The sequence below is a fragment of the Poromitra crassiceps genome (assembly GCF_964638095.1).
Source record: "Poromitra crassiceps genome assembly, chromosome: 8".
Taxonomy (NCBI): domain Eukaryota; kingdom Metazoa; phylum Chordata; class Actinopteri; order Beryciformes; family Melamphaidae; genus Poromitra; species Poromitra crassiceps.
In genome coordinates, this window is record NC_139629.1 from 38,124,164 (window position 1) to 38,150,488 (window position 26,325).

Genomic DNA, 26,325 nt, shown 5'->3' on the forward strand with positions numbered 1-26,325 from the left:
GTGTGTGTGTGTGTGTGTGTGTGTGTGAGTGAGTGAGTGTGTGTGTGTGTGTGTGTGTGTGTGTGTGTGTGTGTGTGTGTGAGTGTGTGTGTGTGTGTGTGTGTGTGTGTGTGTGTGTGTGTGTGTGTGTGTGTGTGTGTGTGTGTGTGTGTGTGTGTGTGTGTGTGTGTGTGTGTGTGTGTGTGTGTGGGTAGAGATGGGGGATGACACAGGCCCTGAGGAAGAACTATGCAGTGTGCAGCCCTTCTCTCCAGGCAGGCTCGGGTAGAGTTTGGCTCTCGACAGACAGAGCCAGTGGGAGAGGGGATGGCGCCACCTTCACCCCCGGCAAGGTCCACCACTTTGGGGCGCATGGTCAGAGCACCACAGCCCCCCGCCCCTGCCCCTACAGGTCTTCAGCCGCTGATGAGGCAGCGCTGAAACACACACAGACAGGCAGACAATTGGAGTTAATTACCAGGCGTCACTTTCAAACACACTCACTGATCCAAAGTCATTTATGATGTCAAGCAAGAAGCAGCATCATATAGTCAGCTAGTGCTCCACCTGCCAGGTCTGCTGCACTGATAGTGCTTTCAGACAGACACGGTTCTGGTTCTGGCTCCGGCTCCGTTCTGGAGTCTCAGAACCTTGGTGCTTTCTGGTGAACCAGCCCGTGTTCACACCAGTTTAAGCGGAACCAAAGTGGGAGGACATTATTCGGTAGTCCTTCAGTTTTTTAAGTTCATTAATTATTTGGTCTGGCGTTTGAGTGAACCCAGCCTTGGGTTGGTCTCTTCCGCAAGTTCGGCATATGACTTGCTCTTTCTTGTACTGCTTTCTAGCTTTTCTTGACATTCGGTAGATGCCCAAATCGCCACTAAACATTTGGTTTCCTCAGGAGACCACTGCAAATTATTTTTCTCCATGTTGTCACTGCCCTCTTCTCCTTCCTGCTCGTTTTTACAGCCTAGAATGAGACATGCCCACTGATGATGTCACGGTTCCCAAGGAAAAACTAACTATTTTTTGGTTCCGCTGAGAACCAACTTTTCAGGTTCCGAACCAATAATTTCTTCGGTCTGAACATGCTGGCCGGTTCAAATTTGGGTTCGGGAACCAGAACCGGCACGGAGCCCTGCCGGTGTGAAAGCCTAGAGATAGAGAGTGCACACAGGGGCTGCGTGCATATATGCATTTGAATTATTTTAAGGTTGAAAATAAAATTAAATACGAAAAGGTAGATTTTGGCACATTTTCAACTCTTACATTTTCTTTGACTACCAAAACAGCATTTTATCTTGGAAATTTGGTCATGTACAATTTCCTTGACATTCCAAACACTACTATAATCACTTCTTCTTAGTAAATACTGAAATGAGTCAATGTAATGTATGGGCTCCAAATACCTGAGTTAACTGTCAGTTTCACCTACACGTTGATACATGTAGGTGTAGGTTTACCCAGGCTAGGTGTAGGTATGAGGAATGAACCAATACAGGTGACCAATACTAGTGATTGTCATTGCCAAAGGTGACTACCGCTAATTCATTAATAGACCCTTTTCACGGGGGCCACTTCCATGATTGGAAATTGGAAACCCTCAGTGTTTCACTTGCACCTGTGTTTACCATGCCTTTTCAACACAAAATTCCCCCCGTGAAAAGGGTCTCTATTGTTTTCTTTTTACATATTTCAAGACAGACCTTGATATACTACTTGCAGTAATATCTGCCAAGTTTCTCACCTCATAGGTGGCTAAATGGGTACGTTTCATGAGGCTTTCTGTACAGTTTGGCAAATCGTGGCCTTCTGGTGGCCTGGCATGAAATCCCACCAGAATAGAGAGGCAAAGTGAACGTCACTTCCTGCTTCAGCACTGTACCAGAGATTTTCATCCGCCATTTATTTTCCCATAGACATTTCATAAAATGCTTATTAAAAATAGTTTCACTTGTTCAAACCAAACGGTACAGATATATTTAGAAACAGGAGATATCGCATAACCTTTCACTCAGACCAAAAGGTAAAAGAATTCGGATTTAAAGAAAATATTTTTTCGATGTTGTTGTTTTAAGTTTTGGTCCGAGTGAAATGTTCTATGGTCTCTCCCGATTCTAAATATAGCTCATTGATTTTGTAAAAACCAACAGTTTATAATGTTTTTGTAGAAAATGATTAAATGAAGACTTTATGTAGCGCTCGTTGGGTCCGCCACTTATATGTTCGGGTGGGAACTTCAAGTATGTTCTGCACGCAAAATGTGCTTAGGGATCAACAAGCAGAATTGATTCCTTTAGAGTTTCAATTGGTTTGGAATCATAATTTTGGAACCAGCGATGCCCAACCAACCATGTAGGAAAGTGATTGAGTGAATCAACCATGTAGGAAAGTGATTGAGTGAATAGTGATGTGGCAAAGCTTTGAGCTGTGTGCTGTGAGGTGAGTTTGGGAGGGACTCACAGAGAGGCAGACAGAGAGATGCAGAGGTCCACAGTGACTGATGACTTTACCTCCTGGTGTTACTGCTAAAAGACGGCGCGGGGCTTTTAATGCTTATGTTCTCGTACACGCCCGACGCGTCGTCCACTGTCATCCTGTGCCGACACACAGAGAAACAAACAATCTATAATATCAAACAACTTCACTAGATGCTTTCAAACACTGTTCCAGAGTGTGTGATACTTACACCGAAGAGGAGCGCGAGGACGCCATGTTGGGTTTGGACAGCGAGTTGGTCATCGGGGGATACTGTATATTGGAGTAGTCCCTCTCTTTGGTCTTATTCCTCTGCAAAGTGACCGCAACACATTCCGTTTAGAGGGCGAGCACTTCTGCCAGGCTCAGACCAATAGCGCTATGTCTGTAAGACTACGATTTGAGCAATTCTATACGTTTATGGCAGGCCACACACACTGTGCGACGTTGTATCTAATAAACTTGGGTAGGACCAGTTACACATCACAGTTGTCTGGTAGAGATCAGTCAACAATAGCAAGAATTGAGTGGAATTTTTTGTGTCTGGAAAAACATCCAAAGAAGAGGAGGAGGAGGAAGAGGAGGAGAATGTGGACCCCGTCGTGGCTAGGGAAAAGAGGCCCACATGGGGAGGCCAAATTTGCCAGAGAGCTTGAGGTAAAGTCAACGATTTAATAACCTCTACTAGCATTAGCGTCTATATACTGATACGAGGCATCTCGCGCGCTTGATTACTAGGCTCGCCAGCTGCGCAGCCTCACCCGGCCTGCAGCTCGCCGAGCTGGCCCCGCAGCTCAGCTGCTGCGTGGCCTCGCCTGCACTGCGTGTGTATGTGTGTTGCTCACAAAATGTTATTGCCCTTCAGTTTACATGTGCACGGGTGTGTGTGTCCCCCTATGACATCACTAATGACATCATCAGTCTTATGACACCACTGATGACATCATCAGTGATGTCACAATGCCTCCATGTGTGTGTGTGTGTGTGTGTGTGTGTGTGTGTGTGTGAAACGGAGAACAAACAGTGAACAGAGCGTACATTGCCAAATTGATAGATAGATAGATAGATAGATAGATAGATGGATGGATAGATAGATAGATAGAAAGAACGAACATAGATATAACATTTCTTATTAACTTTTTTTGTTAAAAACATGTTTTTTCCCCACAAATAGTTGTAGTTTTTAGTTTGGTTTTGGTGAACTGGAGCCGTGTGTACCTGCTCCTCCTCCAGTCTCTCGTGGGCTGTGTGGATGTGTTGCTGTACAGCCATGTAGATGAACTTATACTGAGCCTCTGTCTGCACCATGCCAGAGCGCTGCTGCCGCACACGCTGGATGCTGCGAGGGACGTCGATGTCACAATCTAATCCTGGGAGACACACACACACACACACACAGGCGCACACACACACACACACACACACAGGCACGCGCACACACACACACACACACACACACACAGGCGCACACACACACACACACACACACACACACACACACACACACACACACAGGGTCAAAGGGCAGAACTTCTTTAGCACAGTCACAGTACAATGATTTTAAATCTGCAATCGGCCATATATATATATATATATACTGTATATATTTATACAACAGTTAGTTCCGGCCGAGCAATTTGATTGGACAAGAGGGATCCTAGCAGTGCTGATATTTCACGATAACAGCACTGGCACGCCAGTAGAGTAAGTATGGAAGTTTGTAGGTGCTTCCTAGGTGCTATGGCTACCAATATGCACAGAGCAGTTGTGCGGGGCGGCACATTGAAGAGCTACTATCTGCAGTGAAAGCCAAGCGCTGCTACCAAAAGCCAGTAGAGTAAGTATGGTAGAGTTGAGCAGGTACCATGTGCACGGAAAGTGGCACTAGTCTCCTCCTACCTTGGCGGTTAATGATGTCAACGAGGATGTCGATGACGATAATGGTGCCCGTCCTCCCAATCCCTGCACTGTAGGGACAAAACAATGACAAGTCAAACTACATACAGTATATACACTTAGTGGCCCTTCACACCATACGCCGAAGTAACGCTCAACCTAAGCTCAACCTACGCTGAACCCACAAGTTTCATTTAGGTGTCCTTGTTAACAGGCGAGGCTGTTCACACCACCCGCGCATGTGTCACGCTGAAGCCACGCTCACACCTTGCTCAAAGCGATCGTTCAGGATTCAGTCCTGAACGCGTGAAGCTTGAAGCTGCCATGCAGGAAGTGAATGGAGGGGGGAGGGGGCCGGTGGAGCAGCTCTGGAGGAAAGGAGTGAGCGTGAGTCAAGCATCAGTTCTGCCTATGGTGTGAACAAAGTCTTAGTGCACTTACAGGATGGCTTTACCGATAATCAACCCACTTTATATCATAATAATCTCGGTATGAGCACACTAGTTACTGCGGTATAATAGCCTTATATAGCCTTAGACTGATGTTGCTGAGGCTCTCTCGCTCTAAAAAATAAAGAATAACAGCCGCCCTCAAAGCAGATTCCGCGTCTCGAGCAGAACCCCGCAGCTCCGTTGTGACGTGTTGTGACGTAAAACACATCACAACAGCGTGTTTTGCCAGAGGAGGAAATGATCTCCGTGAGGAAAACAGAGAGAGAAGGTAAACACTGCCCATGTGCTTATATTACCCAGATTATTAATGATACAAAGTGGGTCAATTATCGGTAAAGCCATCCTTTAAAGAAGAGGTACCTGCACATGTGCACATGTGCTCACATGTTAAATTTCACATGTTTCACACATGTGAAACATGTGCTTTGCCCATGGGAAGTGTGTTTTGGAACATTTTCACATGTGAAATGTGTGAGACCCATGTAAATTCCCATGTGATTACATGTGAAACCTATGTGATTACATGTGAAACCCATGTAAATGTTGTTTTCCACATAAACTCCACATGTGGAAAACATGTTGCTATACAACATGTTATCACCAAAACATGTGTACCTGCAGTGGACCACGATGGGACCGGTGTCTGGCATGGCGCTTTGGGTGTGGTTGACCTGCTCCAGGAAGCTGAGGACACCTCCAGGCTCATTGGGAACGCCGTGGTCCGGCCAGCTCAGGTACTGGTAGTGCCAGATGTACCTCACGTGCTCCCTCTAGATGTGGAACACAGAATCACAATCACCTTTTATTCCTTTTTGACAGAACCATTTAAAAAGCTATTTTAACAGGGTTCCCGCACCTTCTTAAACATCCAATTCAAGGGTTCATTACTGTTACAACACTGATGATGTTTATAATGAGAACCAGCAGCTTTACATAAGCTCACAGACAGCTATTAAAAAGAGAGAGAGGCTTGAATGTGTGAACACTCAACTGTGCTGTGTTAAACCTTACTAATGTTAAGTACAGTAAGAAAACAATATCAAAAGAACTTACATTTCTATTCTTGCACAACATCTATAAATTCAAGCACTTTCAATGACCCATGTCTATTTATTTACTTTCCAGGCCTTGCATTTATAGAAGCACCATGCACCAGTATTTCATAACCAGTTTAAAAGTTCTGTGTATGGATTTAATTTTAACGTTATAGCCTACTTGAGCAATGGGCAGAGGGCAGATATTCGGTCGCTATGACGACCAGGTGTGGGCGGAGGCGAGTAAACTTGCTATGGAAGCAAAGTCTATATCAAGTAGAGACGAGTAAGACCAGGTAGAGTAGAGCTGTACTGTGCTGTTATATGTGGTGGAAATGAGCCTAACTAACTGCAGCAAAAAAAGTGGTAACCCAGAGATGGATGGCTCCTCATATGGGCGTCGCCATGATAGCTACAGTAGGTTCCATTTGTTTTTTGTTTTTTTTCCATGTTTTTCCTTGCTGTTGGGCACACATATTGCTATTAGCTAATCATATGTGTGAGTTGGTGGGTGGGGGGTTCCTGCGGGGAGGGGGGTTTTGTTCCTGAGTGAGTTTGTTTGTGTTTATGTATGTATGTTGTGTTTTGTGTTCTTTGTAGATGTTTGTGGTTTATTATGTTTTTCTTTTATGTTGGGAATTGTATTCAATAAATAATTGATTAAAAAAAAACTGAACTGATTTTGTTTTAAGAAATCAAAACGTTCATTAAAGGAACACTCCGCCCATTTTCAACCAGCTTTGTATCATTAGAACATCAGTAGTATATCAGAAAACTGTAAACGGTTTTGAAGTCTGTCATTTAATTTGACAGTTATTGAGTGTTAAAGTGTGGACCAGTGACATCACTGGTCCACACTAACTCAAATTAATAACTCATTAACTCAAATCAACTCTCAATAACTGTCAAACTAGATGAATGATGAATAGTTTGACAGTTATTGAGAGTTGATTTGAGTTAATGAGTTATTAATTTGACTTAGTGTGGACCAGTGATGTCACTGGTCCACACTTTAACACTCAATAACTGTCAAATTAAATGACAGACTTCAAAACCGTTTACAGTTTTCTGATATACTACTGATGTTATAATGATACAAAGCTGGTTGACAATAGGCGGAGTGTTCCTTTAAGGCACAAGTTTCTATAGTTCTGTATTTGCCTTTCATCTGTATTCAGTGCATTTTTGTCCATATCGGTATGAGATTAGGACTAAATGTTAAACTGAGATTTTCTTGTATCAATGATAAAGTGCCTTTTAAAAGCCATTTGTCTGCTTTGGTCAAAGTACATGTACTTGAGTACTTTTTCTTGAGTACTTTCCACCTCTGAATGACAGTCACTTTAAACCTTTGAGGGACCTTATGGATGTTGAGGTGATGGGTTTTTGCCAGAGCCGCCACTTGGAGGTGCTCTTTGGAGAGAACACTAAAGTGTAGGCTTGGCCCAGACTTCAAATTCTCTCGTTTTTATTGTCTGAAAGGAAACACTTACTGCGGTTACAGTATCAAAGCAAAAGCTACTTCTCCAAATTATTAATTAATTCTAAAATAGTTCCCCATTTCGTTTTTTACCTGGATTTTGCTGGTCACTACATCCTAGTGTAAATTGGAGGGGAAGCTTTCATTTCAGGCCTCAATGCACAAAAATGTGAATAATGTGTGTGGCCTTTTGATACATACTCTTCTTCACTTGTTCTTTATATTTCATGTCAAAAACACATTCCTGACAGAGTCCTGACTGTGTGTTTGTGCCTCATGGGAATTTTATAGCAAATAAAACGAAACAAACAAATAAAGTAATCCCATAAGTAATCTATTTGTAAGGACACTGACTGTATATTTTGCATTTTAAATACTGTATTTTAAATGTATTCCTTTATTCCCCAACCCTGCACATCCCTAGCACGTGTGTGTGTGAGTGTTCGTCTGTGTGCATGTGTGTGTGCGTGTGTGAGGGGGTTGGATAATCTGCCCCCGGGTCACTGGGTCAGCCGTGATTGGGTGCGTGCGAGGGGGGCATGGCCTACCCGGTCCAGACAGCTGACCTCCAGCTGCCTCAGGATGTAGTCCTGCGCCGGGCGCTCCTCCATGTTCCTCACCTGCACCAACCCAAACTCCCTGGAGGAGTTCAGGTCCGGCCAGTAACGCACACACTTATTCTGATTGGGAGGAGGAGGAGGAGGAGGAGAGACAGAGGAAGAGAGAGAGGAGAGAGTAAGAGAGAGAGGGTATTAGACAGTCTAAAGCCGTAGCTCGTCTCAAGCAGCTTTCCAATCAGCTTAGCTGTCATGCTATCCTCGTTAGCCTGCCCCCCCTCCCCCCGCCCTCCTGCCCCCCTCCCCCCTGCTCTTACAATCAGCTAACGCCAGCCAGCATAGTCACATCCTAAAATGCTGGTTATGTGGTGTAAATGTCAGGAACATAATGGCTGACATGCTGTTTAGTGTCAGAGTGACGTCCGTTTTTGAAATGTGATTATTTTCACGGCATGATTCAGTGTTTCCCTCTTACATTCTGTCAGAGCATACACATCAATTTGCGCTGTGTGCAGTCATCAGTACAGCACATGCGCCTCATGGCAAACGAGGAAGTAACTTTGGTTACAGAGGGAACCCTCTTTGTTAGTTCTCGGTATGGATTTACTTAGAAAATGACAGTTTCCATAACTTTAGATTATTATTTCATCGCGTGGCGTACACGAGTCACATGTGCATGTGTGTTTCCGGTGCTGTTAGAATGTGTATTTTGGGCGACTGAGCGGGGATTAGCAGCGGTACCATAGACTGCCATTGTAGTGCTAAGCTATTAGCAGTGAGGGGTGAACCGCAGTTTGTACTGCACGCACAGTGAAGATAAAGACAAGTGCAAACTCCGTCACACTGGGAAAACTAAGTTAGCATGAACCTAAAAATGGCTAAAGTCCTAATAAAGGCAAATATGAAGAGGAATATCAAACATTTAAAGAGAGGACTGGGAACTGGAGTTTTTCTTAGGCTGCATCTTCATCGCACGCCACAGTTAAAGCCTTCCCAGTCTACACATAGAGCAATAGCTTCTGCGAGACTCATCCTACATGACACTGTGTGTGTGTGTGTGTGTGTGCCTCAATGTGTAGTTCTGGAGTCCACATCGAGAGGGCAGCAACTATGCCTACTACGGCCAAGGCGAAGAAGAAGAAGACAACGACGCTGTCGCTGTGCCACTATAATGCTTTGAATCACAAATAACAAAGTCAGAGTTTGCTTATCCATGTTGAAACGGTGCAACGTTAATCAAAATGGCTCTCCTTCTCTCAACTCGCACCTAAAGTGCATCACCAATACGACACACTTTCTTCTTCTCTCGGTTTATAGGCGCGTCGCTGACACCTGCTGTACAAGTAGGTTACTTGCATCTTTTCAAAACTCCGGTCTTCCACATGTCCACATTCCCATTCCAACCCGGATTTTGATGACGAAGACGGGCTCGGCCGCCGGAGACTGTAGTCTTCGTGTTTGACGCTCAAAAGTCTTCATGTTTGACGCTCAAAACTATAGAGGTAGTGTGGACAATATATGCACAGGAAGTGCAGATCCCTAAACATGACCTAATGTAGACATGGATGTAGTGTCCATGGGTTCGGGAAGATGCAACTGTCTGCTTGGTGATCAAGTCATTTCACAATTCAAAAGGTCCAATTTGCTGCGCCACCACAAAACCAAGCAGCCAAGGGTCAGTATGGACTTTCTGAAAGGTGGAGAGCTCAGGGCTGAAGAGCTGGAGACACTCAAACTGACTTGAACTGGTTTCAGGCATGAAAGGGGCGTTTCTGGATTGTTTTTTTTGTCAATGTGGCTCCTGAGTTGAGTATCACTGCATAGAGAGATAGAGTGCTACGCTCGAGATATTTCTAGATATTTCTATTTGTATGTCAATAGCTCACCCGCCCTCGTTCCACCTCCTTGGTGGTCATGACGATGACGTGCGTGTTCTCTTGATACACCATTTTCCAGAAGTCGTTGACAGTGTTCTGGAGGCACCCTTGGGTGGCGATGAAGACTTTGCCCTCGTCCACGTGGCGCCCCTCTTCGTGCACACTCTGCAGAGCACAGAGCACAATGCGTTGAACTCGGAGGACTGATGTAGCTTTATTAGCGGGCTTACTTCTATATTGGGACAAAGTCATACTGGACTGCCCGATGTTAGAATGAGACAGACAATATTACCAGTTTCATGCCTGGGTGCAAATGACAGGGAAAAAGACACATACTCTTAGAAAACTAAGGATGAATCAAGCGTCCATGTTTCACGTTAGGGGTGTGCCGATTAATCGTATAATCGATTTAATCGATTATACGATATAATCGATTCACAATGTGACCAAAACCGAAGTACTGGAAACTGGAATCACTGAAGAAAGCATGCAGGGTAGGGGTGTGCCGAAAAATCGTTTCTTCGATGCATCGCGATAAGACACGTAACGGGCTAAAGGAAGTAGGCAGTGAAGGAGAGAGGAAGTGAAGTGGTGAAGGGCTAAAGGAAGTAGGCAGTGAAGGAGAGAGGAAGTGAAGTGGTGAAGGGCTAAAGGAAGTAGGCAGTGAAGGAGAGAGGAAGTGAAGTGGTGAAGGGCTAAAGGAAGTAGGCAGTGAAGGAGAGAGGAAGTGAAGTGGTGAAGGGCTAAAGGAAGTAGGCAGTGAAAGAGGAGGTGAAGGGCTGAAGGAAGGAGGCAGTGAAGGAGAGGGGAGGTGAAGGGGTGAATCTGTTAATTCTGTTATTTTATTCATCCGCCACTTATTTAGTTTTAAAGCTGCTTTTGGTTGTGGATAGGAAAACGTTTGCTTGTTGTGGGATGATGCTATGCTGCTCACTGGTCATTTGTAAAGGATTTTGTTTGGAAGTCTTTATTTATTATTTATGAATAAGCTATTTGTTTTGTATTAAACAAACATGCTAGTACCGAAATCTGTGAAAAAAGCAGAGGATTTTGGTTAAAAGTTTTATTTTCTATTACTGAATACAGAATAAGCTATTTTTGTATTAATCCTGCCAGTACAGAAATCTGTGAAAACAGCAGAATAAGCTATTTGTTTTTTATATTAATCCTAAATCTGTGAAAACAGCAGAGAATTTTGGTTAAAATAAAAGAAGTTTCTAAAGGCACTTTATTTCAAATAATCTCACCTGTAAAGAGCAGCTTTTTGTTGTGGGAAATGTAAAATGTTTTGGATGTATTGTGTTTGGTCTGATTGATCTAAATAAAAGATAATGGAGGTAAATTTGTTTGTTTCCTTTAATTAATGGATACTGACAAAGAAATCCTGTATGGGGAAAAAGATACTGACAAAGAAATCCTGTATGGGGAAAAGATGCATCGAAATCGTAATCGTGATTAATCGTAATCGTTTAATAATCGAATCGTAGCACCCTTAATCGGAATCGAATCGAATCGTGAGGTGCCTAAGGTGGCACACCCCTATTTCACGTGGGGCAGAACTCACTCTGATGTAGTTGGCGTTGATGTAGTCCGAGCCAGGAACGTCTGGATCTGCTTCCGTGATTTCAACGCGAGTGGTGTCAACTGGAAAAACACACACACACACACACACACACACACACACACACACACACACACACACACACACACACACACACACACACACAGAAATACAGTTACCGGAAACAGCCACCATGACAGTCTCCCCGCATCGATAAAAACATGATTTTCGAGCCAGGTTCAGAATACATGCTACAGCATTGAGGATAGGCTCAAAACCCACCTTTTCTCTGTGCATTATGGCTCCTCCATCTATTGATGTTTTCTAGTTTTCTGTTGTAGATTTTACTCTGTGCTACTCTTGTCTATGTGATTGTCTCTGCATAGGCTTGTGTATTGTGCATGTGTTTGTGTCATATACTCCAAACTGCTTTGTTGTGAAGTGTACAGAGACCCCTTGGGGTGATGTTGCACTATAAATAAATAAAAACTGAACTGAAACTGAACTGAACTGAGATATTAACGTTTGTTTGGCACAACTCATACTAGTTAACTGCCGCAGTTCCGGTGATTCTGCGGTGATTTGTTGTTGTTGTGACGTCACGCTGAACAGAGGAAATATGGGCATCTGTCCTGTAAATAGCTTATTTTCTGACACGAAAATCCAACATTGTGCATCCCTACCACAATATGATGAATTATCGAAGCAGCATCTAACTCATGTGACTCTATTTGTGTCAATGTTTCCACGGGAAACGGGAGAGACAGGAAGTGGGTGGCAGGTTGCTGCGTGCGTGACTCACAGGGGAGGATGTTCTTGTATCTGTTTTTGCTCTTGTTCTCCGGCCGCTGGCCCTCTTTCCTGGGATACAACAGCTTACACTCCTGCTGCTGCAGAACCTGACGGAGGAAGAGAAGAAAGGGAGCAGAGTGAGAGGAGAGCTTACACTCCTGCTGCTGCAGAACCTGACGGAGGAAGAGAAGAGAGGGAGCGGAGTGAGAGAAGAGCTTACACTCCTGTCCTGCAGAACCTGACGGAGGAAGAGAAGAGAGGGAGCGGAGTGAGAGGAGAGCTTACACTCCTGCTGCTGCAGAACCTGATGGAGGAAGAGAAGAGAGGGAGCGGAGTGAGAGGATAGCTTACACTCCTGCTGCTGCAGAACCTGACGGAGGAAGAGAAGAGAGGGAGCAGAGTGAGAGAAGAGCTTACACTCCTGCTGCTGCAGAACCTGATGGAGGAAGAGAAGAGAGGGAGCGGAGTGAGAGGATAGCTTACACTCCTGCTGCTGCAGAACCTGACGGAGGAAGAGAAGAGAGGGAGCGGAGTGAGAGAAAAGTTTACACTCCTGCTGCTGCAGAACCTGATGGAGGAAAAGAAGAGAGGGAGCGGAGTGAGAGAAGAGTTTACACTCCTGCTGCTGCAGAACCTGATGGAGGAAGAGAAGAGAGGGAGCGGAGTGAGAGGAGAGCTTACACTCCTGCTGCTGCAGAACCTGATGGAGGAAGAGAAGAGAGGGAGCGGAGTGAGAGGAGAGCTTACACTCCTGCTGCTGCAGAACCTGACGGAGGAAGAGAAGAGAGGGAGCGGAGTGAGAGAAGAGTTTACACTCCTGCTGCTGCAGAACCTGATGGAGGAAAAGAAGAGAGGGAGCGGAGTGAGAGAAGAGTTTACACTCCTGCTGCTGCAGAACCTGATGGAGGAAGAGAAGAGAGGGAGCGGAGTGAGAGGAGAGCTTACACTCCTGCTGCTGCAGAACCTGATGGAGGAAGAGAAGAGAGGGAGCGGAGTGAGAGAAGAGCTTACACTCCTGCTGCTGCAGAACCTGATGGAAGAAGAGAGGGAGCGGAGAGAAAAATAAAGAAAAACACGATCAAATACCAATCACAGGAGGTTTTATTGTATTATATATATATATATATATATATATATATATATATATATATATATAATACAAACTTCATTTGTAGAAGTTTAGCATCCAATTACAACATTTATGGACAATATTGGCTGGTGATCTTATATTAATTTTCACCAAGTATCCTTATTATGTAAAAACTTTTTTTTTCTTACTATTTGTAGGTCTATTTTTAATGAGCTTTCTGTGCCTGTGCTCCGTGTGCCTTGACTGTCCTAAGCTGCATGTCATGTAGTATCTGAAGTGACATACAACAGAGCCAACCACCGGAGTTACTGATGTAGGCTAACAGCTGCTAAGCTAACGTTAGATCACCTTATTCATGGTCTGTCCATTTATCTATCTATCCTCCTAAAGTACTACTACGATATCTTAATTAAAACATGAATATACCAATAAGTAAATCAAAGTGGTCAGTTTTGAAGTGACTTACCTCAAACTCTTCCCAGAATCCTTGTTTAGGCTTCTCAGAGTTGTCTGCTACTTTATTGAGCTCTCGTACCCGGTTCTCAATGTTGGCTGCATTTATCCTCGTGGCATTGAAGGGCTGCCATTGTCAAGAAGGGACAGGGGAGGAAAAAATATTCAAATTGACAGAGCAATGGCGCACCATTACAGCCCCCCCTCAGGTCAGTGTTTCTAATGTTACCCAACATTTGGAAAACAGTTAATGTCCTTTTTCAAACATTCTGTGAGTGCCTGCTATATAGTCACACGTAATCTGTGCTACGCTATTTGCGTAAGCTTTGAAAACGGGGTGGCACCATTGAAATCAGCGTGACTCGTACTTAATAACTAGCTAGGTTTTCAGTCACGACAGTGGCGGTTTGAGCCTGATGTACTGTAGGTTAGTACAGCAGCAGGCAGCGGGCTTAACTAACGTAGCTAACAGCTAGCTAGCTAGTTAACACGTTCACTGCCATTGACGAGATATCTCGTCTTAAAAAATCCAACGGTTGACTGCCAATGACGAGATATCTCGTCTTAAAAAAAAAATTGACGGTGGGACGTGGATCAACGCCCCCCACGTCTCCTATAAAAATATTGGAGCCACCGAACATGTACAACCCATTCCACCGACCCACTAAGTGGCGACAGTGCTCTCCAGACTAGAAAAAGCCGAGCCAAAACTGCAGGGGAACGCGCGAGGAAACCATTCTCTCATACTGTAAAATGGATTGGCGAAAACGCTTTCGCTTTCGCGCATTATCGCGCTGGGAGCTGGCGGTGGGGGATTGCAAATTTGCATAATAGATTATGCGTGCAACACACTTTGAAACACCCGCAGAAAGCCCACAATCGCACGCAGCTTCATTGCAGCTGAGCTCACAACCGAAACGACTCATGCAGACTCGCCCAAAGAGCAGCCGCCAGCAGCCAGGCAGCACAGACAGGCAGAGCCTCGCTTGTGACAAACGCTGCAAAGCCACCAGAGACACACCCACGGAGGGAGGAGTTTGAAGGAGAGGGGGGTTTCCTGCTGCTATGGAGGAAATTACTGTTCAAAACTATTGTTTAGATGTCTGACGTCTTACGCCAAAAATAAATGGTTAAAGTGACTGTTCTATCGAATTTCACAAAAAGCCATTTATCTCAGAATAAATTTTCAGACGCTGAAACCATGCTGTATTCTACTGCTAATGCCTACATAACTACTAACTCTACAAACTAACTCTTTTAGACAGAGAAAGCACACATTCTATTAGTTCTTTTGAGATCATTTGTGTTCACAAAATCTTAGCAGAAAAGAATCCTCGGCTCTTGAAAGATGAGCCAGAATCCTCAAAAAAAAACCTTGGCAGAACCTACCTACAGTATTGAAAAACGGCTGGCAGTGAATGTGTTAACACGTAGTCTGACTTCACGGAAGCAGGCTGCTGGTATCAGCTCTGCCATTGGTACCGACCATTTCAGTCGGCAGCTGAAAGAAAAGCCCTCTCCTCTCCCTGCAAGCTCTGCCATTGGCTCCAACCCACTCTGACTGACCAGCTGCTGTGACCATATATGGATTTCCTTTACGCTCCCTCCGTGTCGAATCTGTCTATCTCAAATGCCTCTCTGCCGCTGTGGGTGTTGAATCTGTCCATCTCAAATGCCCGCTAGCTCGTTGCAACACGCTGAAAACGATTAGATGTGGATTGTGCAATAAAGCAGGCCTGCTTGGTACTTTCGGTGGATGGGTGTAAAGGTAAACAGAGCTTTTTCCCCTGCTATACCAGAGTGAGGTATTACCAGCCAGACTCTCTCCCGGTGAGTGCAGGGAGGGAGTCTGGCAAGCGAACCTTGTAAACATGCTACATCGTCCTCAGTCAGAATCTAATTGACATACGTAAGACTATAGTTCCAATAGTCATACATAATCGTTCCATTTTAACAACCATTATTTTTATTTTTTTTATCCTTTTTTCAGGTTTTCTCCCATTTCCATTAGTGTGGCTAATCAACATTGTCAGGACATGACTATGAAATATCTTAAAAATGACAAAATACACTGGAGGGGGGCTTCATTTTCACATTTCCCAGAGAGACATGGATGGGCGTTGCGTCTTGCTGACCTGTTTGAGGTGCACAACGATGCCACTCTTCTCCACCATGGGGTTTTTCTTGTAGTGGTCTACCAGGTCGGCCAGCGTGTCGAACCTCTCCCCACCGCCCACATCATACTTTGTGTCCTGCTGGAGACAAACACAGTCATCCACTAAACTACACTTACAATAAAGCACACTATGATTTCGGATGTGATTGACAGGTCGCCTGTCCAGCGATCGCACAGCTCGCCGATCACGGACCAATAGCAGGCGGCGTTGCAGCTCTTCTCGTCAAAATATGATCACTTCTGGCAAGGGAAAAAAGATGGCTACGGTCACATCATTATATTTTTTCATTTGATGTTTTTTCACTTGTAGTTTCTGCTTTTTTGGTATCTCCTCTGTCCTTTCATACTATTATTACTATTACGGCAATTACCCTTTTTTTTCATATGTCCGCTTTCGAAAAATAATTGACAGTACGAGTGAAGATTTAATACGGTATTTTATTGACAAGACCGTTTCCCTTTTCTACTTGAATACTTTGATTCATATGTAACCAATGCCATTTTTCTTGATTTTGTACCTTATAGACCTCGGTCGGGAGGGATGAAGAAAAAGGACAATTACAGTTTTAAGTGATTTACATCTGCTCTTCATAAATAAAATAAAATAAAATAAAAATAAAATGGCCTTGCTCGACTTACTAAAGGACTTATCAATATAGGGTTGTGTCCATTTGGAGTGGCCTGTGCAGAGTGTGACTGACCTGGTAGTGGATCATGACGTGGGTGACCTGTGCAGAGTGTGACTGACCTGGTAGTGGATCATGACGTGGGTGACCTTGGTCTTGCGGTCCAGGTTGTCGTGTTTGTCTTCGTTGGTGAGGACGGAGAGGACAAAGTCGCCCGGTTTACTCTGGCTCTCCCGGACCAGGAAGCTGCCCGCCTTACCCTTATCTGTGAGCATTTTCTCTGCGTCTCGCCCGGAAAGATGCCCATGGTACCACCTAGTGAGAGGGCAAAAACAAGGTTCTGAAAACCTGAAAACTACTTTATTTTACTGAACATGTAGTCCTAGACCAAATAATTTGGAGCCGAGACAGAGTTCCCACAACTTTGTTAACATCAAATTCAAGGACTTGTCAGGGACTTTCCAGGCCCAATTCCCTCAAATTCAAGGACCCAACATGGCTTAGTTTGAGACACAGATCAAGGTTCATTAACTGTTACAACACTGATAATTTTTTACAATGAAAACTAGCAGCTTTATAAAAGCTCACAATTAAAAGGAGAGAGAGAGAGAGAGAGAGAGAGAGATATGATCATATGAAACTAGAAGACCTGTATTTTAGCCTTTGATACTGTGAGGCCGTGGTATTTTTAGTCCAAGGTTATCATACCGTCAAAAACGCATACCGGCACATCCCTAGATACCATTTGTAGATACCATTTGTTTATTATATCGCAATCACAATCGCAAATCGCAATATTGTCCACCATAATCTCAAATTTCCCCAAATCGTGCAGCACTAGCAAGATACGTGCTGAATGAACAAGTTGCTGCAGCCTCAGTCGGCCGCCGATGTTCAGATGGAAAACCTACACGTGTGTGTGTGTGTGTGTGTGTGTGTGTGTGTGTGTGTGTGTGTGTGTGTGTGTGTGTGTGTGTGTGTGTGTTTTCCTGTGTGGTGAGCAAGCATGTGTAGGAGGCTCTGACAAGAGACCTATGTTACATGGAAAACCACACAAACCAAAACCATAAGTTGAATAAGAACTGAGGTATTCGCATCACAAATGTGCAGAGAGAGAGAGAGAGAGAAAGAATGAGAGAAAGAATGAGGGAGAGAGAGAGGGCGAGTGAGAGGGGAGAGAGAGAGAGGGGAGAGAGAGAGGAGGAAGAGAGAGGGGGGAGAGAGAGAGGGACAGAGAGAGGAAGAGAGAGGGGGAGAGAGATAGAAAGAGAAAGGGAGAGAGAGGGAGAGAGAGAGGGGGCAGAGGGAGAGAGAGAGATGACATGTTAGCACACAGATACGGCTGGCGCGTGACGAGTTTTAACAAAGGACAACAGCAGCACCGGCCTGTGGGCGTTTTAATGAGTGCCTTCCAAAGCATCTCTGTGTGTGTGTGTGTGTGTGTGTGTGTGTGTGTGTGTGTGTGTGTGTGTGTGTGTGTGTGTGTGTGTGTGTGTGTGTACGTGCATGCTTTCTTGGCAGCTCCATCCTGGCTCATTAGAGCAGGTGTGTAGGTGTAGCATGGCTGTGTTCGACCTGTGTGTACTGTGTGTATGTTAGCGCCGAGCTAATAGCTGTCTATAAACAAAAGCAGCAGCAGCAGCACCACCCACCAAGTGTGTTTGAAGAGGCATTTGGGAGCAGGCCTGTTTACGTATGTAATGCACGCGTCTGTGTTTGAGTTGAATGTGTGGTTGTGCGTGGGTATGCATCACATCTAGTGTTAATTTTGTCGACGAAAACTATGACGAAAAATGTTAGTCGACTACCTTTTTCCCCAAGACTAAGCCTTTATTAAAGACGTGAACTCTCTCTCTCTCACACGTACACACAGTCAGACAGACAGACAGACAAGGCGAGTCTGAAGCTGACTGCACCTGCTGCACTCTCTACCTACATGGTGGAGTAAAGAAACGCTTCAAATGAGGTGCTATGTGCCCTCAAAACAAACATTTTGGAAGGATTATTCGCTGTAATTATTATTTGAAGTGTCCATAAAATGAATCCCACCGCAGATTTTCTGTGTGGACTCGACTGTGTTCTGGGCTATTTGTCAACTTTACTCCAATTGAGAACGCATGAGGTAATTAAAAGAAATGTGAAAGAATAGGAACTGCTTCTGTAGCCTACCTCTAATTTTTAAAGACAGTAACTGTATTCAGAATACCGCCAATTTAAACTGTATATGTATGTATATTTTGTATTTTAAATACTGTATTTTGAATATATTTATTTGCGTTACTCCCGAGCCCCGTGTCTTTGAGTGCAGGTGTGGGGAGCGTCACCTCTCGGAGGTGGGGTCCGTGTGTTTTGAGTGCAGGTGTGGGTGGCGTCACCTCTCGGAGGTGGGGTCCTTGCAGTTGAGGGGGTACTTGAGCTCGATGACGTGGCCGTTCCTCTCGCGCAGCATGTCGTGTTGCTCCGTGTAATACTGCACCAGCTCGGCCAGCGTGGCGAACTTCTCGCCCCCGTACAGGTCGTAGTAGTCGCCCGAGTTCTGGATCTTAATGTGGGTCACCTCATCGTTCCTCCTGAGCGGGGGGAAACACGCAGATGTATAGAGTAAGTACAGAATCACGGATGACATATTTTTGTAGGCTTACCCAGAAGTCCCTGCACTTCCTGGTTCCTACGTGTAAAAGTGAATGGGATTTTGCAGCTTGCCGAGCTGGCCCTGCAGCTCACATAGTCGCCCGCAGCTCGGCTAAACTTTTGTTAACCACAGACCTTATTTCATGCATTTAACCAAAATCCCCACAGAAAATTCCCATTGATTTAACCAGGAAGTCCCTTGAGATTGAAATCACTTTTCCAAGGGAGACCTGGTCAAGAAAGACAGCATGCCTTGCCAGTTACAGTTACAAATTAAAATACAAATAAAACACAAAAAAACAGACAAATACAAACATCAAATACACAAGAAAGAGAGTAAAATCCAGCTCAGTTTAGGCAGTTGCATTTCTCGGTTACAAAGACTTTTAACATGGCTTTAGATGTCCCCAGAGAGACTAGGTTAGTCAGATGAAGTGAGCTCTGCAGATGATTCCAGAACCAGGGAGCAAAATAGGAGAAGGTTTTTTCAACTTGATATCTGGCTGATATTTGACTATATTCAAGGAGAAGTAGAAGTACTGGTGTGAAAACATTCTTAAAGGAAAAGTTCACCCAAAAATGCAAATTCAGTCATTATCTACTCACCCCATGTCGATGGAAGGACGGGTGACGTTAAGTCAACATGTGATTTTTTTTTACATTTGAAAGTTGGTCACCACCACTTCAATTGTTTAGGAGAATTCTGCAGGTGTTTTGCTGTGAAACTCCGGGACTGTTTTGTGGACTAAGCATGGGGGCATCGGCATGGGGGCATCAGCATGGGGGCATCGGCATGGGGGCATCAGCATGGGAGTGAGTAGATCATGACTGGGAACCTATCCTTTAAAGGGATACGCCAACATTATGGGAGATTTGCCTATTTGGGGGCAGCAGCGACAGGTGCAGCAAGGGGGAAATTGGCCAAGTACAATAATATTGGGGAGGGGGAAAAAATTGAAAAATCAGAGGTTGGACAGAGGTTCTCAAACTTTTTCACGTAAAGACCCCTAAACTGACACTAATTAGACCACAGACCCCCCATTTGATAAGACTTTTGCTTTTAGATGTTTTATTCCCAAAAATAGTCATACATTCTGTCATTGAGTCGTTATTTATGGAATAGATGGTTTTAACTTGACAGCATAAACATTCTAAATTGCCTCTAGCTTACTTCCTGTTGCAGTGTTTTATAATACAATAGCTGACAGGGCACAAGCTGGGTTTCAAACTGTTCCCTAGCAACAACCGTCTATAGTGAAAACAAATTATGACTTTTTTTCCTGGGGACCCCATGGAACCCCCTGAGGGTCCCCCCGGAGCCCACTTTGAGAACCACTGCTTCAAGCAACAGTAACAAGTAGCTCATTTAGAAAGTACTCGGAGCCAAAGTTACTGAGTTAGTTTTAGAAGAGAGAATGTTGTTAGATGTGATTTATGCAATAGAGAGGCAAAGTAACCGCCTACTTCCTGCTTCAGCACTGTACCAGAGATTTTCATCCGCCATTTATTTTCCCATACACATTTCGTAAAATGCGTATAAAAATAGGTTTACTGGTTCAAACCAAATGGTACAGATATATTTAGAAACAGGAGAGATCGCATAACATTTCACTGGGACCAAAACGTTAAAAAAAATGCGGGTTTAAAGAAAATATTTTTTCTATGTTTTTTTTTTTTAAGTTTTGGTCCGACTGAAATGTTCTATGATCTCTCCCGATTATAGCGTTAGCTGAACCGTTTGGTTCGACGAAAGTAAAACTATTTTATAAGCATTTTAAGAAATGTCTATGGGAAAATAAATGGCGGATGAAAATCTCTGGTACAGTGCTGCTGAAGCAGGAAGTGACGTCACACTTTGCCTCTCTATAGAGGAGAGTTCCAACTCGATTATTTTAAGTGGACATATTACAAATGAGAAAATAAAGTGCAGAAGCAAAAGTAAAAGAATGACTCTTCTCTTCTCCTCTGACTGACTGACTGTCAATCTCGTCAAATCTGCATTGCTGATGGAGAGAAACTAAATGTGCACTCTGCAATGGATGTGACACACACTAACCCGCGAGCTCATACACACGCACACAGCCGAGCACGCAGCCGAGCACGCAGCCGAGCACGCAGCCGAGCACGCAGCCGAGCACGCAGCCGAGCACGCAGCCGAACTGAGCACACCCATACACACTTGAATACACGTTGGCGCCCAGTCGCCCACGCACAAGTGCAATGCTGTTCCTCATAGAAGCTCTGGAAAGTTGGGCAAAACCAAATGCAAGGTCAATGGGGTCACGCTTCTGTTTGTACAAAGTGACTGAAGCTCACTAAAATGTCCTCCACAGTCACACAAAGTACATTTCAGTGAGCTTCAGTCAGCTGGTACATTGGCAAGTAGCAAATACGGCTAGACTTTAAAAATGTGAACTATCCCTTTAAGTCTGTAGAATATGACGTGTAGTAGGCCATGACATCTCTGCAGCACCACAATATTTCATTTTAAATGGTATTTGGACACATTTAACAAATACTGCGATTTAAAAATGGCAGTATTAAGCCATATTGCGATTTCGATTTAAATTTCGATATGTTGCGTAGCCCTGTTGTAAACACAAACATACAGAAGCTTACAAACGTCAAATGGCTTTGACGTTTTGTGATCATGGCAGTTTGATGATAAAAGCCACAGGCAGGTGTTACAGGAAGGAAACAACATGCAAGACCAAAAGCTACAATGCCTCCGTGCTCAAAACCAGATGAGAACAAGCCCCTCCCTCCGGGATGGATGCTGCTCCCATCTCCACAATACTCTTCTCTGATCTGCTGTTTAGTGTGTGTGGAGGATGACTTTTAGCACGTTCTGATCTGCTGTTTAGTGTGTGTGGAGGATGACTTTTAGCACGTTCTGATCTGCTGTTTAGTGTGTGTGGAGGAAGGCTTTTAGCACGTTCTGATCTGCTGTTTAGTGTGTGTGGAGGACAGCTTTTAGCACGTTCTGATCTGCTGTTTAGTGTGTGTGGAGGAAGGCTTTTAGCACGTTCTGATCTGCTGTTTAGTGTGTGTGGAGGACGACTTTTAGCACGTTCTGATCTGCTGTTTAGTGTGTGTGGAGGAAGGCTTTTAGCACGTTCTGATCTGCTGTTTAGTGTGTGTGGAGGAAGGCTTTTAGCACGTTCTGATCTGCTGTTTAGTGTGTGTGGAGGAAGGCTTTTAGCACGTTCTGATCTGCTGTTTAGTGTGTGTGGAGGAAGGCTTTTAGCACGTTCTGATCTGCTGTTTAGTGTGTGTGGAGGAAGGCTTTTAGCACGTTCTGATCTGCTGTTTAGTGTGTGTGGAGGACAGCTTTTAGCACGTTCTGATCTGCTGTTTAGTGTGTGTGGAGGATGACTTTTAGCACGTTCTGATCTGCTGTTTAGTGTGTGTGGAGGACAGCTTTTAGCACGTTGGCACAACAGTGGATCATGGAAATGTGCGCAGCTGAGGGCGGCGCTGTGAGAGAGATAAGCCAGAAAACATTTGCTATCACTTTTGCATATTCAAAGTCCTCTGGGCGGTTTGAATAGGTACGCACAAACGCAAACGCAAACGCAAACACACACACACACACACACACACACACACACACACACACACACACACACACACACACACACACACACAATATAAGATGTTATCTGCCTGGAAACAAGTTGAGCTGTGAGATTTGCTTAGGTGTTTTTTCCTTCATGACCTGTGAAATTGTCTGACCTATTCTGCGTGACGACAAACACGGCGTCAGAGAGCACACGGGGGGCGCTCACTCAGCCAGGCAGTGGTCTCTGATGTGCCCCCCCCCCCCCCCCCCAATGTCGATATTGATCAAAATAATCGGGATTATCATTTTGACCATAAAAGCCCTATTAGTGGCCGTGTCCACAGGACACATAGCATAAGAGAGCAAATCCACACAGAGCAATAATAATAATAATATACATTTGAAAAGAGAAAAACAACAATAAGCAAGGGTCATGTACATTTGAAAGGAGAAAAACAATGAGAACACTAGCAAAGGCAGTGCAAGGTGCTGTGAAGTGACAGTTGCGGGATGTCATCAGGTATTGCAGGTATTGATGTCGGTGACGGCAGGTTTGGGCAGGCCGAAAGGAGGGACTGAAAACTGCCATGTAACTGGGTCCTTTAGGTACCGGTCATAAAGGAACCGCTACCATAGTGGTACCGGGTTTCGGTACCCAACCTTAATCCTCCCCCTTGGCACACTACATCTGAACTCTCCCTTCTTCCTTGTATTCGTCTGTCTGTCTGTCTGTCTGTCTGTCTGTCCGGCCGTCCCTCTCTGCTCTCTCTCTCTCCCTCCCTCTCCTGCTGTTAACCTCTCTTTCCCAGTGTTTCCTGCTAATTGCCTTATGGCTCTATGAGTGGCTGTTGGCAGGGTGCCACCAGGCTGTGGCCCCTCCCCGCCTCTCAGGCAGAGCGGGGGGCCCGCCTCTCCTCTCCCAGTTTAACACCATTAACTCTCTAGAATGAGCCAAATGCACCCAATTAGATTTCCAATCACTGCCCCCCCCCCCCCGCTCTCCCTCTCTCAGAAATTGATGACGTTTCCGGATTGGCTGCAACATAGCAGGAAGAGTTCTGAAGCTGTACATGTTGAGAAGAACCAGAGAGAGCATACCTGACAGAGAGGGTGAACAACAGGGAGAAGAACCAGAGAGAGCTACCTGACGGAGAGGGTGAACAACAGGGAGAAGAACCAGAGAGAGCTACCTGACGGAGAGGGTGAACAACAGGGAGAAGAACCAGAGAGAGCATACCTGACGGAGAGGGTGAACAACAGGGAGAAGAACCAGAGAGAGAGCTACCTGACGGAGAGGGTGAAGTCCCCTGGGTTGCTCTTGCTGGGCCGGGCCAGGAAACTGCCGTGGACTCCACGGGTCAGCAGGAGCTGCTCTGCCTCCATGCCGGTGATGTTGGGGTGGAACCACCTAAACAGAGAGAGGGGCAAGAGACAGGCAGGGGTTAAAAACAGGTCTAAAACACACAGGTCTAAAACACACAGGTCTAAAACACACAGGTCTAAAACACACAGGTCTAAAACACACAGGTCTAAAACACACAGGTCTAAAACACCCATGAGTGAGAGAAAGACAGGGTTCCCACACCTTTAAATCAAATTCTGGGACTTTTCAGGGATGTTCCAGGCCCAAGAGAACAAATAATTACAAAATAAAAGGAATACATCTTTTTTTTTGGGGGGGGGGGGGGGGGGGGGGGGGATTGCATGTTGGTCAACAAGTTTGGCAATATGCTGTCTGTGTTCCCGGTAAATAACACATCACATACTATCACCACTATGTTGAGTGATACTACTCCATCACTCTCTCACATTCCCCCTGCTCTCCTCCCTTCTCCTGCTCTCTCCTCTGCTCTATCCTATATTTCTATATTTTCTCTATTTCTCTATCAATTGTTCAAAGTGTTATCTTTATTCTGTAATTTGCTACTGTTGTGTCAGCTAGAATTAGCTAGACATATGCTCTGTGAAGCCCTCTGGGACATGCTTGTGAATTAGGGCTATACAAATAAACTTGAGACTTGACTTGACTACTATGCCATTATTCAAAGTAAAACAACAACAACCGCAAAACATTGACATTTTGGGACCAACACGTTGTAGTGGCTTTTGTTCCATCATGTATAATCATAAAGAGCATCAAGTCAATACAGCACACATGTAACTACGGTTTATTTTTGGAACTATTTCAAGTGAGAGTGATTTTTATCTGTAGGCTGCTACACTCATCGCATCACCAACCACCACCTTCACTTCCTGTGGAAAAAACAAACAAACTCATAGACGGCGCTCCTACTCCCTACATTGTTTAAATTATGTTGTATGTAAATGTCACCATTCTCTGACAAAAAACTGCCAGGTATATAGCTGAGCACCATTAGTATACCACCACCATAGTGATGGAGTTCACTTTCGCATCACTTGCTTCTAAATTGTTCAAGTGCAGTGTTCACTCTCATTAAACTAGACAAAGTAATAACCTTCACCTACCAATGTATCATACATCTAGGGGACAGTATTCGTTAAAATACCATGGAGCCAAAGTATGGAATAAGAACATGCACCTACTGTCTGATGCGCTGTCATTATCTCTATACAAAAAGAGACTTAAAAATATTCTAATATTGAATAGAAATTGCATTGAATGATCCCGTTTCTACATACTCCTGAAATCTTGAATCTGTCTTGAACCTCTCAACATAGTGCTGTTTTTGTCTTTGTTTTTGTTCTAATCATTTTTACACAAATACGAACTAATATGTAAAATGTATACAAGTTAACTATTGTTATCTTGCATTTACTGTTATGTATATTTCTTGTCTTTAGGTGAGATTTCTAGATAAACACGTAGTGGGTTTCTATCTCACCTGCACATGTTTTTTTTTTTTTCTTTATATACATTTTATTTTCTGTTTAACCTGTTTGCATTTAAAATGTGCAAATAAACAAACAAACAAAAACGGAAAGAGAGAGAGAGAGCGAGAGAGAGAGTGCTTGGAAAAGTGTTACTGTTAGATGGGGAGAGAGGGAGAGAGAGAGAGAGAGAGAGAGTGCTTGGAAAAGTGTTGCTGTTAGATGGGGAGAGAGAGAGAGAGAGAGAGAGAGAGAGAGAGAGAGAGAGAGAGAGAGAGAGAGAGCGAGAGAGAGTGCTTGGAAAAGTGGTACTGTTAGATGGGGGGAGAGAGAGAGAGAGAGAGAGAGAGAGCGAGAGAGAGTGCTTGGAGAAGTGTTACTGTTAGATGGGGGGAGAGAGAGAGAGAGAGTGGGGGAGGGAGAGAGAGTGCTTGGAGAAGTGTTACTGTTAGATGGGAGAGAGAGAGAGAGAGAGAGAGAGAGAGAGAGAGAGAGAGAGAGAGCGAGAGCGAGAGAGAGTGCTTGGAGAAGTGTTACTGTTAGATGGGGGGAGAGAGAGAGAGAGAGAGAGAGAGTGGGGGAGGGAGGGAGAGCGAGCTTAATCCGGGATTTGGATGAGCGTGAGCAGGCCTGATAGCAGCAAACAGCCTCAGCCTCTATAAAGGCTCAGGCTGCTCTGCTCTCCCAGCTGTCCAATCCATGACGTAGAAAATAATAGATGAAAGAAAGGACCGCAGTGTGTTCTTCCCGCTCGCCATGACCTTACTTACCACAGCCCCTGGGTTTGTTCAGCTTTTTGCAGGTGTAGCTATGCTTGAAGTTTGATTTTGT

General features: G+C 44.5%; 1 protein-coding gene across 2 annotated transcripts in view; it reads right to left on the minus strand.

Annotated features, from left to right (window-relative positions):
* Positions 1 to 216: 216 nt before the first annotated feature.
* The window catches only part of LOC310781752 (tyrosine-protein phosphatase non-receptor type 11-like), a 36,505-nt gene continuing 10,396 nt past the window's right edge, over positions 217 to 26,325 (minus strand). The window contains exons 2-16 of one of the 2 annotated variants that reach the window (XM_083642367.1): positions 23,930 to 24,052; positions 18,827 to 19,021; positions 16,574 to 16,766; positions 15,785 to 15,901; positions 13,663 to 13,776; positions 12,117 to 12,213; positions 11,318 to 11,397; positions 9,763 to 9,918; positions 7,868 to 7,999; positions 5,421 to 5,575; positions 4,357 to 4,424; positions 3,676 to 3,827; positions 2,669 to 2,769; positions 2,493 to 2,576; positions 217 to 416 (exon numbers count right to left, since the gene is read on the minus strand). In XM_083642367.1, the coding sequence (XP_083498493.1) occupies positions 386 to 416; positions 2,493 to 2,576; positions 2,669 to 2,769; positions 3,676 to 3,827; positions 4,357 to 4,424; positions 5,421 to 5,575; positions 7,868 to 7,999; positions 9,763 to 9,918; positions 11,318 to 11,397; positions 12,117 to 12,213; positions 13,663 to 13,776; positions 15,785 to 15,901; positions 16,574 to 16,766; positions 18,827 to 19,021; positions 23,930 to 24,052 (1,798 nt within the window). In that variant the 3' untranslated portion in view covers positions 217 to 385. Of the gene's footprint in view, positions 417 to 2,442; positions 2,577 to 2,668; positions 2,770 to 3,675; positions 3,828 to 4,356; positions 4,425 to 5,420; positions 5,576 to 7,867; positions 8,000 to 9,762; positions 9,919 to 11,317; positions 11,398 to 12,116; positions 12,214 to 13,662; positions 13,777 to 15,784; positions 15,902 to 16,573; positions 16,767 to 18,826; positions 19,022 to 23,929; positions 24,053 to 26,325 lie in introns of both variants that reach the window. The other variant, XM_083642368.1, reaches the window with a different exon arrangement.